This window comes from Sparus aurata, chromosome 17 (assembly GCF_900880675.1).
Source record: "Sparus aurata chromosome 17, fSpaAur1.1, whole genome shotgun sequence".
NCBI lineage: Eukaryota > Metazoa > Chordata > Actinopteri > Spariformes > Sparidae > Sparus > Sparus aurata.
Genome location: NC_044203.1, coordinates 29,217,620 through 29,234,536, shown reverse-complemented (window position 1 = coordinate 29,234,536; position 16,917 = coordinate 29,217,620). Strand labels below are relative to the sequence as shown.

Here is a 16,917-nt window from a genome sequence, read left to right as displayed (position 1 = left end):
CACTTGAGGCAGGAACTCTCCTCCCACCTGGAGGGAGCAGGCCACCTTTTCCGGTCGAGAACCATGGCCTCGGATTTGGAGGTGCTGATTCTCATCCCAGCCGCTTCGCACTCGGCTGCAAACCGCCCAGGACATGCTGGAGGTCCCTCGAAAGGAGCCAACAAGACCACATCATCTGCGAAAAGCAGAGATGAGATCCATTGGCTCCCGAACCAGATCCCCTCCGGCCCGTGGCTGCGCCTAGAAATTCTGTCCATAAAAGTAATGAACAGAACCGGTGACAAAGGGCAGCCCTGCCGGAGTCCAACATGTACTGGGAACAGGTCTGACTTACTGCCGCCAATGCGAACCAAGCTCCTGCTCTGGCAGTACAGGGACCGTACGGCCCTTAACAGAGGGCCCCCGACCCCGTACTCCCGGAGCACCCCCCATAGTATGCCACGAGGGACACGGTCGAATGCCTTCTCCAAGTCCACAAAACACATGTGGACTGGTTGGGCAAACTCCCATGAACCCTCGAGCACCCTGCGGAGGGTATAGAGCTGGTCCAGTGTTCCACGGCCAGGACGAAAACCGCATTGTTCCTCCTGGATCCGAGGTTCGACTATCGGCCGAATTCTCCTCTCCAGTACCCTGGAATAGACTTTCCCGGGGAGGCTGAGGAGTGTGATCCCCCGATAGTTGGAACACACCCTCCGGTCTCCCTTTTTAAATAGGGGGACCACCACCCCGGTCTGCCAGTCCAGAGGCACTGTCCCCGACTGCCACGCGATGCTGCAGAGACGTGTCAGCCAAGACAGCCCCACAACATCCAGAGACTTGAGGTACTCAGGGCGGATCTCATCCACCCCCGGTGCTTTGCCACTGAGGAGCTTACGGACTACCTCAGTGACTTCGGCTTGGGTGATGGATGGGTCAACCTCTGAGTCCCCAGCCTCTGCTTCCTCTATGGAAGGCGTGTCAGCGGGATTGAGGAGATCCTCGAAGTATTCCTTCCACCGCCCGACGATGTCCCCAGTCGAGGTCAACAGCTCCCCACCTCCACTGTAAACAGTGTTGGTGGAGGACTGCTTCCCCCTCCTGAGGCGCCGGATGGTTTGCCAGAATTTCTTCGAGGCCGACCGGTAGTCCTCCTCCATGGCCCCCCCGAACTCTTCCCAGACCCGAGTTTTTGCTTCCGAGACTGCCCGTGCTGCCGCGCACGCTTGGCCTGCCGGTACCCGTCAGCTGCCTCAGGAGTCCCCCGGGCCAGCCAGGCCCGGTAAGACTCCTTCTTCAGCTTGACAGCAACCCTTACTTCCGGGGTCACCACCGGGTTCGGGGATTGCCGCCGCGACAGGCACCGGAGACCTTACGGCCACAGCTCCGGACAGCCGCGTCAACAATGGAGGTGGAGAACATGGTCCATTCGGACTCAATGTCCCCAGCCTCCCTCGGGATCTGGTCAAAGCTCTCCCGGAGGTGGGAGTTAAAGATCTCCCTGGCAGAGGGTTCTGCCAGACGTTCCCAGCAGACCCTCACGATACGTTTGGGTCTGCCAGGTCTGTCCAGCTTCCTCCCCCGCCAGCGGATCCAACTCACCACCAGGTGGTGATCAGTTGACAGCTCAGCCCCTCTCTTCACCCGAGTGTCCAAGACATACGGCCGGAGGTCAGATGACACGACCACAAAGTCGATCATTGATCCCGGCCTAGGGGTTCCTGGTGCCACGTGCACATATGGACACCTTATGCTTGAACATGGTGTTCGTTATGGACAAACTGTGACTAGAGCACAGAAGTCCAGTAACAAACACCACTCGGGTTCAGATCGGGAGGCCGTTCCCTCCCAATCACACCCCTCCAGGTACACTGTCATCGCCCACGTGGGCGTTGAAGTCCCCCAGGGAGAACGACGGAGTCCCGGTTGGAGCACTCTCCAGTACCCCTCCCAGGGACTCCAAGAAGGCCGGGTACTCTGCACCGCTGTTCGGCCCATAAGCCGAGACAACGGTGAGAGTCCTATCCCCGCCCGAAGGCGCAGGGAAACGACCCTCTCGTTCACCGGGGAGGAAACTCCAACACATGGCGGCTGAGCTGGGGGGCTATAAGCAAGCCCACACCAGCTCGCCGCCTCTCGCCCGCGGGCAACTCCAGAGTAGAAGAGAGTCCAGCCTCTCTCAAGCAGTTGGGTTCCAGAGCCCAGGCTGTGCGTGGGAGGTGAGCCCGACTATTTCTAGCCGGTACCGCTCAACCTCCCGCACCAGCTCAGGCTCTTTCCCCCCCAGTGAGGTGACATTTCCATGTCCCCAAGGCTAGAGTCACCATCTGGGGATTGGGCCGCCGGGGCCCCCGCCCACGACCGCCCACCCATATCCCTCTGCACCGGCCCCTTCTGAACCCTCCCGCGAGTGGTGAGCCCACGGGAGGCGGGCCCACGTTGCTCGTTTCGGCAAACCCGAGCATCTTTTGTAATCCATCAACAGAAACAGACATAATACAGAAAAAAGAATTGTTAACATTTTTGTAATAAGTGATTAATCAAAATAAATTTTTCTGAAAGATTAACTTTAAAAAACGGCAATCAACATTTCCTTCATAATGACGAGTCCAAGTATAAAGAACTCTACAAAACAAAAGAGTGTGAGGACAAAACAGGAGCTTTACAGTCATTTTGTATCATTTTATGAATAAAGTGATCATGCTGAGATTTTAGCAAAGCAAACCAACAGTAAGATTTCCTCATTACTGTAAAGCATTATTCACTTATTATTCAAAGATTTGTGTCTTGTGTTTCAGGGTCACAGTTTATAACCTTCATGCCACAGACTATAGAGGTTCTGAGTGGATCCTGTGTGACCATCCCCTGCTCCTTTGGTGTAGAGGACAAATATAAATCAAATGTGGACGAAACATGTAGAGCACTGTGGAGTAATGATGAAGGGACTGTTGTGTTTGACAGCAGGACTCCACAAACTACGGGACATTTGACAGGAAATTTAAGAAACAGAGACTGCACCACAACCCTGAACAACATGAGACCTGAGAACAGCAGGAAGTATTTTTCAGACTTGAATGCGACAATGGCCTTAAATACGATTTTAAAACAAGACAGGTGGACATTTTAGTCAAAGGTAGGTTTTAAAGTCAATTTTATTATACTTCAGTCAACAGCTCCTTGTAGAACTACTTTGACCTTATTTTGCCTTTAGTGTATTTTCTAAGTAAAATAAAGATGTAGAGTAATGATTGCTGTTTATTTATTGATTGATCCAAATGTACTTTCCCACCAGATGTTCCACCCACACCGACTCTGACTCCGTCCACACTGAAGGTGGAGGAGGGAACCTCAGTGAGTTTGAAGTGCTCTGCTCCAGCTCCCTGTCTGTCTCATCCTCCAGCTCTGACATGGACCTCCAGCCTGGGTCACATTCAGGGGTCACTACAGGAGAATCAGGACAGAACTAAAGTCCAGACTTCTGTTCTGACCTTCACTGCTTCTCACCTTCATCATGGAAAGGAAATCTCCTGTACTGCAGTCTACAACAAACAAGATGGCAGCACTCAGTCAGTTAGCACAAGTTTGACAGCTGATATTTCATGTGAGTTAATTTGTCCTCTGTTGCATTTCATAATAATTTTAAACATTATTATTGATCTATTTTTTCTTATCTTCTTTGACTTAGTTGGAATCAGGGCTGAAACAGTTAATTAAACAGTCCATTAATACATTAGTCAATCAGGGTGCTCTTATCATGACTTTTGGGGCTGATCATCAATCACTAATTGATGGTGGCATATTGGCAGATGCTGATCATCAGTCAAAAGAATGCTTCTTTACCTTATTATCACCTCTAGGTGTCAGTTATTAGTGGCATAATAAAAGCACCATTAAAATGTTGAAGAAATAATTTGGATTTTTTTATCTTGATAACATAATAATACAAATATTTTACACATAATTAAATCTGTAAAAACAGAATGAATTAATACTTGTGTTAAAATGATTTAGGGAAACATTCTGTGTGTCAGTCTGAGTTCTTTCAGTCTTTGTACCATGAAGCCACGACTCCACCACCTGGTCACTGCTGGTATCTGGTTACATGTCTGAACACAGTTTGGTACAATGATGTTAAGTATCTGTAACTCTAACTCAAAGTACTTCTACCTCCAACTGTACTCAGCTGAAATACTGTTACTGTAAACATGTTGTGTTGTCACTAAACTGCACTTCACTATTTAACACTTCATGTTCTTTAAATAGAAACTTTCAGCTCTACTGAGTGTTTCACTCTGCTGGAAGCTGTTAGCTCTGTTAGCTGTTAGCTGTTAGCTCTGTTAGCCAAACACAGCAGTAGGACTCTTACTTCTCACTGGCTGCTAACAGCTAACAGCTCTTTTCCTGCTGACTTCGATTGACAGTCCCCTCTTGGTTCAACAGGTTTTTAATAGGTTTACTAGGTCCTACCACCAAGTCCTTTGTGACTGATCACAGTACAGTAGGCTACTTAAAAACAAATACTTGATGGCAACAATCAGTGGCCAATCAAACGCATCTTTTGTACCCATCAACAGAAACAGACATAAGACAGAAAATAGAATTGTCAACAATTGTAATGAGTAACTCATCGAAAGTATTTTTTCTGAAAGAGTAACTTCAAAAAACTGCAATCAATATTTCCTTCATAATGATGAGTCCAAGTCTAAACAAATCTACAAAACAAAGGAGTGTGAGGACAAAACAGGAGCTTTGCAGTCATTTTGGGTCATTTTATGAATAAAGTCCTCATGCTGAGATTTTAGCAAAGCAGCCCAACAGTAAAATGTTGTATAAAGCATTATTCACTTGTTATTCAAAGATTTGTGTCTTGTGTTTCAGGGTCTGCACAGTTTATGACCTTCATGCCACAGACTATAGAGGTTCTGAGTGGATCCTGTGTGACCATCCCCTGCTCCTTTGGCATAGAGGACAAATATAAATCAAAAGTGGATGAAACATGTAAAGCACTGTGGAAATATGATGTAGAGACTGTTGTGTTTGACAGCAGGAATCCACAAACTAGAGGACATTTGACAGGAAACTTAAGAAACAGAGACTGCACCACAACCCTGAACAACATGAGACCTGAGAACAGCAAGAATTATTTTTTCAGACTTGCATGTAAAGGTTTGCTATATAATTTTTTCAAACACAGCTGCACATTTCAGTCAAAGGTAAGTTTTAAAGTCCATCTTCTTATACTTCAGTCAACAGCTCCTTGTAGAACTGCTTTGACTTTATTTTGCTTTTATTGTATTGTGTTTTTTATCTTAAAATAAAGATGAAGAGTAATGATTACTGTTTATTTATTGATTGGTCCAAATGTACTTTCCCACCAGATGTTCCACCCACACCGACTCTGACTCCGTCCACACTGAAGGTGGAGGAGGGAACCTCAGTGAGTTTGAAGTGCTCTGCTCCAGCTCCCTGTCTGTCTCATCCTCCAGCTCTGACATGGACCTCCAGCCTGGGTCACATTCAGGAGTCACTGCAGGAGAATCTGGACAGAACTAAAGTCCAGACTTCTGTTCTGACCTTCACTGCTTCTCGCCTTCATCATGGAAAGGAAATCTCCTGTACTGCAGTCTACAACAAACAAGATGGCAGCACTCAGTCAGTTAGCACAAGTTTGACAGCTGATATTTCATGTAAGTTAATTCGTCCACTGCTGAAATTCATCATAATTATAAACTGATCTCTTGCCCCTTAGTTTTCATGACTTTGTCTGAATCAGGGATGAAACAATTATTCTAATAATGCTTAAGTTGATCAACTCAAAATATTAGGTTTTTCAGCTTTTTTTCTCTTTTATAACATTGTAAATTAAACGTCTGGGTTTTGGACTGTTGGTCAGACAAGAGGCTATTTGAAACCACTGTGGTCCTGCAGTCCTCCATCGCTTACATCATAGGACAATATTTCCCAGTAAATGTAGAAGAGAAAATTTACCTTAAAATTATTTACTTACCACATCTGGTAGATTGGAAGTATTCAAACTGTTTTTCCAAAATTTCTAATGCCAACATAATATATGAGCAATTATGTTAATGCATTCAAAATAAATTTGCATAGGATTCCTAACAGTCCAAAAGGTGAGTTGAAGTTCAGAAACAGCAAGAAGGCTTGTTGCTGTTGTAGTTTACTATGAAGTTTATGTTCCAGAAGCTTGAAATTCAGGTTTTAGCAGCACAAGTGAAGTAAATGTAATGGGTTTCTGTAGCCCATGATAAACTGAGTCTGTCTGTGAAAGATTGTGTTCTGTCCCTTTAATTGATCCTTTCTTTTGTCGAGTAATCAAATTGGAGTGGGCAGGATCCACATCATAGGAGAAAAAATGAAACGATTTTAACCTGCAAAGCATATTTGGGGTCAATTTTTTTAGGGGAAATGGGACATAATTTGTATTTATTTAATTGCAAATATGTGATAACATTACAACTATAAATAATACAAATAATTTGACATTTTTCAGATCCACCAAAAAACACAACAGTGTCAGTCAGTCCCTCTGGTCCAGTACCAGAGAACAGCAGAGTTACTCTGACATGCAGCAGTACTGCCAACCCTGCAGTAAGTAGCTACACCTGGTACAGAGCTGACGGAGGTCGGGAGACTGTCATGGGGACTGGACATGTTTCAAAGATTAAAGCTTTCAGAGACAGTGGTCCTTTTTTCTGCGAGGCAGAAAATGCTATTGGATCTGGACGGTCCAACATCAGTCAAATAGATGTTCACTGTAAGTATCACAAGTGGTCTTTGGTGTCTGATATGAACTGCCACCTGGATCTTTCTCCCTTTGTCCACCGACTCTTGCTCACAAACTTTAACCAATTCCGTGTCTGGTGAAACTAACATAACCCTTGGCTGAAATGGCTTCAATCAATTCATTTACAAATATATTTACACAGATCATTGAATGAGCACAATAAAGCCCCCAATGTGTTTCAATTACTTTTCTTCACTTGCAGCATTTCAACATCATCACCTCGTTATATCATTACTTCTGGCAAAACTTGATCAAACATGACTTTAGCTGACTCATGTCTGTCTTCTCTGTGTTCATCACAGTCGCTCCACAGATCCTGTCCTCATATGACTGCATTCAAACTGCAGACCAGCTCAACTGTTCCTGTGAGACTGTGGGGAATCCTCCTCCTGCTCTACAGTGGTATTTGGATGGGTTACCTGTCAATCACTCTGACAGGTTTGCCATCAGCAGTGAGCCTCTAAACGTCTCAGGTCTGAGCAGCAGCATCACTGTGAGTCAACCACAACAGAGGGATCTTTCCACTTTGCTCTGCAACAGCTCCAACTCCCTGGGATCAACTACTCAGAGATTTTTTGTCTACAGCCTTGAGCCTCACGGTTTGTCTTTGTGCTCAATACAAGTTCTGTTGATTAATTAGAAATTATATTTTTTGTTGTATTTCTATTATACTCATTTATTTACTCAGCTTATGACTTCACATATAAACACTGTAGTATTTCCTCCATTATTACTTAAAATCTAGAATCTAAGATGTACTGTTGTGAACGATGCACGGTAGAACTGGACCCAAATGCAAGACACGATACACAGAGTCAAATTTAATGTGATTTAATGTGCAACCAGTAACCAGAACAAAGTTTGCGGGGGTTGGGGAGAGGTGGCGTGTTCTGGGATCCCAGTGATGGGTGGTGGTTGGTGGTGAGCTCTCCAGAGCGTGCCCAGTGAATCAGAGTGGCGTCCCGCCACGTGGCAATGCCGTCCTCTGAGTGAACAAACAAATAATCCTGAACAGGGCTGGCAGGCGACGAGCAACCAGGCAGGTGGAATGGTTTAAGCAAGCAAATGAAGTGAACTATGACAAAAAAGAACACAAGGGAGGGTTAGCTGCACAAGCTAAGGTCACTGGAAAAAACAACAGACTTAAAGGAGCCAGGATCTCTTCAACAGTACCACTCTTGCTGACTGAATGATCTGACGACCAGTGAATCTAAAGCCGGTCTTCTTATACTGGGGGAGGGGGGTGATTAGTGCTGACGATTTCCACCTGGCTGCAACCTGCAGGGAGATAGCCACGCCTACCAACTCACACAGAGAGACAGACACAGAGCAGGGGAAAAAAACATCCAGGATCACACACAGGGGAAAACAGACAATGACACAAGAGGGAAGAGGAGGGCTGCCATGATGCCATCATGACACGTACCCTGAATACTCATTTCTTCTGCCTTGCTAATAATTGTAAAATGTATCACAGGCTATGCATACAGGATAACTGAGCCACTGTTGAATAAAAGTAACCCTCAACAGTGATCTGATGAGTGTTATGTTATCTCTTCTGACAGGTCCTGAACAGTATCTTGGACCGTACAGTGGACTTCTTCTCTTGGCTGGTGCTGTCGTATCTCTCTGTGTGAACGTCTTGTTGACAATCTACGTGGTGTTCCTTTGGTATGATGTTACAATAGATTGTATAGATTTTGTTGAAGGCTCTGCTGATTGGGAAAAGGATGGTCCATAGAAGACAGAAATTAACAAGTATATGTATGTTTCTCTTTTTTCCTAAAAGCAAAGCAAGAAAGAGTGTGAAGCCAAAAGAAGAGGACAGAACCTACATGTCACTGGAGCGTAGAGACCTGTCTCCAGAGTATGATGTCATCGGCCAAACTCCAAAATGACCACGTCAGCATCCTCCAACGATGAACCTGATACTTATCAGATAACATAATGAAAGGTTTTATTGCTTTTTTCATACTTCATACTTTGTTACTCTGCTCTTTTATGAAATGCTTCAAATTCACAATTAGTTATGAGTGTTTGTGAATATTTAGTTTCTGTGGAGAAACATTCACGAAACATTACAAGTATGAAATGTAATTCAAATGAATACTTTCTCTATGAAAACTTTCATGTGAAATTTTGTCAAGTCTGTTTTAAACTTCATCGTAGTGTGCTTGATTGCACTACATTTTAATGTTCGAGGTGGTGAGGTTTTCACTTTTGTTGGACTTGAAGCTCTGCTGGTCTGGAGAAGTAAGTTTGATTTAGAACAGAAAATATATTAGGAGACAAGACGTCTTTCTCGTGATTTTCTTAATAGGAAATGAAATATTGTGAAGGAAAATGGACAGAACAGGATTCACGTGGCACTTGATATAAAGAAACAAGTCTTTGAACAAAGTGTAATGACAAAATTAAAGCTGCAAGCAGCGATGAACGGTCCCTCGCAGTCCACGCGCGTCGGGGTATGCTGCTGTCGATGCATGCTGCCATTGCGTTGTCCACGCAACACCTTCCGTTGAGGAAGTTTAGTGGGGCGGCTTAAAAGCATAATTCCAAAGAATCGTGCACTTTGTGATAAAAGCATGAAATTTGGTGCACATATAGCCAAAGACAGTCCAAAAAAAATTAGATATGGGGCCATCCCAAATTTTCAATTTGGAAGCCATTTTTCAAAATTGCCGCCTTTGACTACCATTTCCATGTGAATTCTCTTTTGTGTGTTGATTATAATATGATATTAATGATATAGTTAGCTACATTTATTTACCTCATTGGAGTTTGTACATCAATGATACAAATACATTTAAAGATGGCTGTTATTTTTCAAGATGGCCGCCATGACTGGTTTGAAAATTGTTACTGCTTCAAAGTTGCATGGATTCCTGTAATACGAATGATATTGGGGTCAAATCACACATTTTTATGATAAGAAATTCAGGTGGCAACTTTTAGTATGTGGCCATTGCCTTTGTTGGAGGGATTGACTGCACATTGTGCCTCTTTGCAAATAACTTCCTCCTAGCTTGGTCTATGTTTGTGGATGTGCTGGTTCGATCATAGAGCAGGATTATAAACCTTTCAATAGTTGCCATTACCTCCTGTAGAATGTTATGTGGAGCAGAAGACAATTCCAATAGGGCATTTGTCAGCTCTGGAAAGATAGCCCACACAACCCATGCAGTCTTTTTCCCATGCCGAGCAAAGCTTGATACTGTGTCCCAGCCAGTCAAAGCATGAAACACTGGAAGAGCACGTGCCTTTTCAGGCCCAAGTGCAGCTGAGATTTCATGGGCTGCTAGGTATCATTTCCAGTACCAAATGCCAACCAAAGCTCATCTCCTGCCTTTAGACCTTGAGCTGCTGCCACAGCTTGAACCACAATATCGGTATTAACAGTTTGGATCATAATTTTCTTGTGATCATTTCATACTGCATGGGCCACATGTCATAACATGTGAGTGTCAGCTTCCTCATGTGTGCATGGAGTAATTGAGGAAAGATCAGCAAGGGGTGGTTTGATGATGGCAGCGGTCCACCATTTGAAACGTGGTATTAGCATGTTAGCACGTTAACTATTTATGTGGAACAGGTTGTTAATGGCAAAATAATAAGGGTTTTTCTAAAATAAGTTTAATTTATCTATTTTTAAGCCTAAATAAAGCAGACATGGTTCTGCGGTATCGTCCTACCAAGTAGTCTTATATTAACAGCAATCCACCATTTGAAACGTTCTATGTGGAACAGGGCGTCAGTGGGGGAAAAGAAGGGTTTTTCTTAAATAAGTTTTTTTATTTTGTGAGCTAATTGTAATAACAAAATAAGATTTAAAATACGTTTTATTTATCTAGTTATAGGCCTACCTGAAGCCGAGCATATGACAAATATGAACTCGAGGCATATTGCAATGGTCAAGTCACATCTGATCTTTCTAATGAATTGAAGGACTTGAAGGTGATATCAACATGTCACTATGCAAGGAAATGGTGGCCATCTTGAATTGTGAAAACAAAGGAAGATTCTGGGCTTAATACACATTGCAGATTTTATTCCTGCATGATAAAATGTATAATTATACATAAAGATCGACCCTGTGATAGGCAGTATACATCATCTTGAATTTTTATAGTTTAAAATAAACTAACAAGATCATCAGCATCATATTTTATACCATGCAAATAAGAAAATTGATCAGAATACTGTTGTCAATGGCAGCCATTTTTAAAATGGCCACCACATCCGCCATGTATCCCATTTTTTTCAGACTGCCTTTGGCCTTAACTGTACCGACTGTACGATTTTTCAGCTAAGCTGCCCCACTAGTTGTTCCTTTATAATTTGGTGGGCTGCTCCTCCTGCCGGTATTGAACAATGTATGCTGGAGTCAAAAGAACTCCCTGCAATCTACATAAAGAACAAATAATGAGAGGAGTACACTCTGTCAACTTACAGACTCTTAAACAGAGGTTTGTATCCATTAGCAAGGCAGCTCTGCCCTCTGGTGGAGGAAGCCTGTCTACTCAAAAGAGAAGACAGTGAAGCGGTTACTTCAAATGAAGTTTGAAATATGGTGGGCTGCTCCTCCTGCCAGTATTAAACAATGTATACTGAAATCAGAAGAACTCCCTGCAATCTACATAAAGAACAAATAATGAGAGGACTACATTGTTTGACCCTACAGACTGTTAAACAGAGGTGTGTAGCCATTAGCAAGGCTGAATTGTCAAGAATTTGCAGAAAAAGCAGAATATTTCAAAAGCTGAAAAGGCAGAAGGGCTGAAAAGTAAGAGGGCTGAAAGAGCTTAAAAAGGTGAACAGTTTCTGTTTGAGAGCGAGCCTCAGTAAAAGGACTGCTGGTTGAGGCGGCAGATTATGGACTATGATTCCGGGCAGAGAATCAAGGCACTTGGAGAGAGAGATCTGATTTGACTTCCTTTAATGAGGTTGTTGGACTTTAACATAACTGTACAAAGTATGTTTGTGTGTGTGTGTGAGTGTGTGTGGTCTAAAAAAAGAAAAAAAGGAAATGAACTGTGTTACAACAATGCTCGACATGTTATTCAGCAGTTAAATCAAATAAACATCTCTAAATAAGCTGCTATATGAGCATAAGATTTTAAGGTTCACCAGTAATATCGCTAACTTATATGCAAACCACTTATGCATAATACAACAACAAAGATGCAATATAAGTGGTGTAATATATATAAGGTTTTTGAATGTACGACAAAGTATATGGGACTTATGAGCCAAAACACACTTTCCTTGATTGTAGCGCCACCTAGTGGTGGAAATTCAGGACGACAATAGATTATAAAATGTTTTGCCAGGTGTGACCTATATTCCAAGTTTGGTGAGTTTTGGGGTATGTTCAGGCATTGAAAAATGCGACTATTTTGGCAAAAGAAAAAAAAATCATTTGGAAAAACAATGGTAGTGCTTGTTGATTATTTGACTACTACACCAAAATTGTGTCTCTTTCCTACGATAAGCTTCATCTAGCAATACTAGAGACTGTCCTCCAAAAAAGAGTAACGGCACGTTTTTTGGCAAATACGTCTCTGGAGTCCATAGTAATTATAATGGGAGCAAAGGAGTGTGAGGGAAATTCTCTAATGCCCCTTTATTATTTTAATATGTTGTTCTTGTATATAAAATCTAACAAATATTGTAAATGATATAGAGTGCTGTAAAAGACAAAACATAAGTAAGAGCTCAGTTAAGGAGTTCATCCTGAAGGTTTTTTTTTTAACCTCTACTGTGACCTCTTCTGGGGATATGTGCTCTGACAATGGTTGGTGTATAACACAGAAGCTATGGAAAGTCGGTGTGTAACTTGAGGTGGATGTGGAGATGGTGGGAATTTGTATTAGTGAGTTAACATGTAACCTTGTGACAGCTGCAATTTCGTGTATTGGCTTCTGCTACTATAAAAGGATGAGGAGAGACCGCCTCTCTTCAGTCATCATCTATGTACTGCTGATGAGTGACTCTTGCTTGCAAGCAATAAAGAACTGCTAGAACAGAAATATTGTGTCGAACTCTCTCTTGACCAACTCTCATCTGCACTAGACATGACAGGAGGAAGTGAGGTGACTTTGTTATCCAGGAGGAGGACAGTGTGGATGTATGGGTCAACAAAACATTTCACTTCAACATCATTAGTTTCCCCTCACTAACTGGTCATTTCTAGTTATCTACTCACTAACTGTACGTTCAGACCAAAGGTGCATAAAGAGGAAAATGATCCCGGAAGTCATTCATTGTGTATTGGGAGCCAGGCGGACAAGGAGGGAAAGGTGGAAAAGGCGGAGGCGGGTGGAATAGGTGGATTAGGAGGAAAAACAAAGGTAAAAATCCTCCAACTTTATGTAATGAGCTATGACGCGTCTTGGTGGAAAAGGTGGAAAATCCATGCCATAACCAATGGGGATGTCTCGTTCTGCTGTCGTCCCTCGGTCAGGTCGGTCCCAGAGAACAACCCGCGTAGTTTTGGTTCCTACCAAACATTCGTTGTGAGATGGCACTGGAAATGTTGATTGCTGCCGTAGCAGAACACCCGGTCCTCTACGATTTGACCCTGTTCGCCTATAGGGATTAGAGTTTAGATCGGGCCCACAAAATTAAGCCCGACCCGACCTGACCCGAGCCCGGCCCAACATATTAACTGTAATTATGAGCTGACCACTTTTTTCAGTAACGACTAATCTAACACATTAATATTTCCAAACCAGTAATCAGATTAAAGAACTTATTTAAGTCACTGTGTGTTACTATTATTGTTGTCATTTTCCCTAGTAAAAATATATATTTTTGCTTTCTTCTTGCGTCTCAGGGAGTGATGTCACATGTGCAACAAGTTCAGCATGAGGACAACTGACTCACGTGTTAGACCATGCAGCTACACAAACAACATGGAGGGAGGAGAGATATGTGCGTTTTGTAGCTGGAAATACAGTCATTATTTTGAGTTATTAAAAAAATACAAAACACAAATGCTTGATCAAGGGCCTGGCCCGAGGATAGTCGGGTCGGGCTCGGGCAGAGAATCTAAACTCTAATAGGGATCAATTAAAGATGGCCGATGCGTGGAGGAAGGTCGCTTTTAATTGTGTAATATGTTTGTAAGAAAGGAGAGAAATTATTGCATACTAGCGTTGCAACGTAGCATGCTAATTAATGACTTTATCAAGTAACTTTCCCTGATCAACGATGTCGGTAAATGGATGGGCTGCTACAGCAGTAGTTGCGTGGTGGTGTTTAACGCGAGTGGCGTGCGGGCCCTTTAAATTTAGAAGCAAGGACGAACAGGGTGACAAAAGCGACTTAAGCGACATAGGAGTGGACAAGGACGCAAGAAGAAAGCAAAAATACATATATTTACTGAGGAAAATGACACAAATAATAATAACACACTGACTTGAATAAGTAACTTTAATCTGATTACTGGTTTGGAAATATTAACGCGGTAGATTACTTGTTACTGAGGCCGGGCCGGGCCAGGACTCAACGTGCGAGGGGTCGGGGCAGGTTTGATGTTTTTGGGCTCGATCTGAGCTCTACTACAGAGTCACACGTAAATGTAATGTCATATATTGAAGATGGGAGGTTGCCACCCGAAAATAATCCCAAACTTTGGACGTGTTTGGTTTCGCTTCCCTGCTCTCCTCAACATGTTCCGCCATCATTCATATTCTTCTTCTTCTTCTGCGGAACCGTCTTCTTCTTCTATGCCACACTGTGGTGCGCATTCTAGTAGCTGTGCTAAAGCGATTTGTTCCGGCTCAAATCTTTTTTTTTTTAAATGATGATGAATAATAATAACAATAATAAATACGACGCATCGACGCACAAATTTCGTGTCGACAAATTTTTATTGTCGACTTAATCGATTACGTCGACTAATCGTTGCAGCCCTAGTAACTTGTGAGTCATTTTTATCAGCATGACCACAACCGTTTAACATGCTTAACCGAGTGTTTGTTATGCGTTATGTGTTATCATTAAAATAAAGGTCCTTGAATCTTCACATCATCATTTCAACCCAAAACATGATCTTTTCTTGAACCCAACCAAGCCATTTTCATGTCACCCAGGGGCTCAGTTACACTGTGGGTATTTGGATAATCCGTCCACTTTTGTAGAATTACACTCCTATTACCCTGTTTAACTCATTATGGACAGTTTGAAATCAAATTATCAAAACCGATACAGCAGAACCGACAATATCTCTTTTTATATTCCATAAATTCTCCTTCCTCTTCAAATTGTGCTGCCTACATTACCACAATGTCATTTCACCACTGAGTGACATCACTGAAGGCAATTTATGAGATTACATGCAGATTCCTCTGGCACAACAAAGTACTTTCTTTTTCACATACCAGCAGTACAGTACATACAGTACTGTACAGTACAGTACAGTAGTACTCCCCAAGACCTGTAAACACACTTTGATGTATTAATTGTTGGAGTGTGCATACAAACATGCACACACACCAGTGTTTCCCCTATATGCATTCTGCGGCAGTGTCCCACTGCTGGATTGTAGAGTAAGCAAATTGTATTAGTAAACTGGAGACAGTGTTTCCCCTAGATTTTTTTGTAGCAGTGGTGCTCTGAGTCGGTAACCTAGCAACACTAGGGGGGTCCAGGGGCATGCCCCCCTGAAAGAAAATTTTGAAAAATAACCCTTTAAATGGTGACTACTGATAAGACAAAACAAAAATCATTTTCAGAATTTCAGGATCAGAATCTAAGACATGAGACAAAATAGTGTAGAAGTTGACATTGCTGCTTGAAAATATGTTAATCTCTTAAGCATTAGAGAACATTTTTACCATTATTTTCTTTGGAAACAGGATCTGTTTGAGAAGTTAGTGGGCCACATGAAATGGAAGCTATTGAGAAAAATATTAATATTCATATAAACGAGAGGAAGCACAGTACAATAAAAAGAGCTGTTTCTCATTTCTCCAGTTAACTAATAGAATCTGCTGCTGGTTTGCCATCACTGGGTCACATGACATGAAAGCTATTGATATATTTTGTATCAATATATTTCTGCTAAATAACTTAATGATGGTCCCTAAATCAGTTGTCAGGGATTCAGCGAGGCTCTGGGAGGTGAACTGACCGTCCTCCTCCTGCTCAGACTGGGTGAACCTCAGTAAAGTCGCGGCTGGACCCGAGTGAATATCTGCCAAATACCGAACCTAAAACCAACTTCACCCCGGTTCGATGAGTCGCCTGTTGCGGCCCTTGAATGGGATGACGGGTGGGTTGCCGACATTGCCGCAGACCCCTGGCGCATTTTACGTGACGCGATGTGGTTGGGGCGCAATGAGGACAGTCCGCCCCGGTCGACAGTCGCGCCGGGAGCGAGGGGACCCCGTCCCTCCCCCGTGAGGTGGAGAGAGGGCACAGCGAGCACTTGGTCCACGGCCTGGGAAGCGGCGAGGTCCGGGCGGGGTGTCGCTGTCACTCAACTTAAACTATGACTTGTAGAAATTATACAAATAGCAGTAATGACAATAATAATCGGTTTTAAAATAACTTAGGGTGTAGTGCTTTCACTGTGTGCACTACTTCAATTTGCCATACGCCCCCCCGTGATATTAAACATACAAAATTAATGTCTTTTTTTGTTTTTGTTTTTTGCGGAGGCGCTGGCGCTCGTTGGGCCCCATGTGCACGTAGGCCCCTTGGACCTATGCCCATGAAGCCCATTGGGTAATCTGGCCTTGAGTGGAACCACACTGCAACACTGCAGGTTAATTTGGTTAATCAGTGTTAAATATAACAATGTTATTGTTTTTATAGTAACTGTGTGAATCACGTTGTCAATAAAGGCTAATTACAGAGTTTTGTCATGTAGAATTCATTTGCAGAAATTCCGCCTCATCAGGGCGGTGCTACAAACACTTTTAGGTGAATATATATATAAAAGACACATGTGGAACTAAAAAAACATTACATTTTTGTCGCCGTCACACCCATGTTCACTTCTGTGACTTCCTCATTTTCAAGTCAACTTTTGCAGGATGTTTGAAAAAGCAGCACAACTCTGAAGGAACTTCACTTCTCTGTTCATCTTTCATGGTGTACTGTAAGATCTGAAGAAAAGGTAAGTC

General features: G+C 42.9%; 1 protein-coding gene across 1 annotated transcript in view; it reads left to right on the top strand.

Annotated features, from left to right (window-relative positions):
- The window catches only part of LOC115567769 (uncharacterized), a 77,732-nt gene that overhangs the window by 6,564 nt on the left and 54,251 nt on the right, over positions 1-16,917 (top strand). Inside the window, exons 2-5 of the mRNA XM_030394618.1 lie at positions 3,048-3,112; positions 3,272-3,580; positions 4,858-5,192; positions 5,358-5,666. Coding sequence (XP_030250478.1) covers positions 3,048-3,112; positions 3,272-3,580; positions 4,858-5,192; positions 5,358-5,381 — 733 coding nt within the window. The 3' untranslated portion in view covers positions 5,382-5,666. The remainder of the gene's footprint in view (positions 1-3,047; positions 3,113-3,271; positions 3,581-4,857; positions 5,193-5,357; positions 5,667-16,917) is intronic.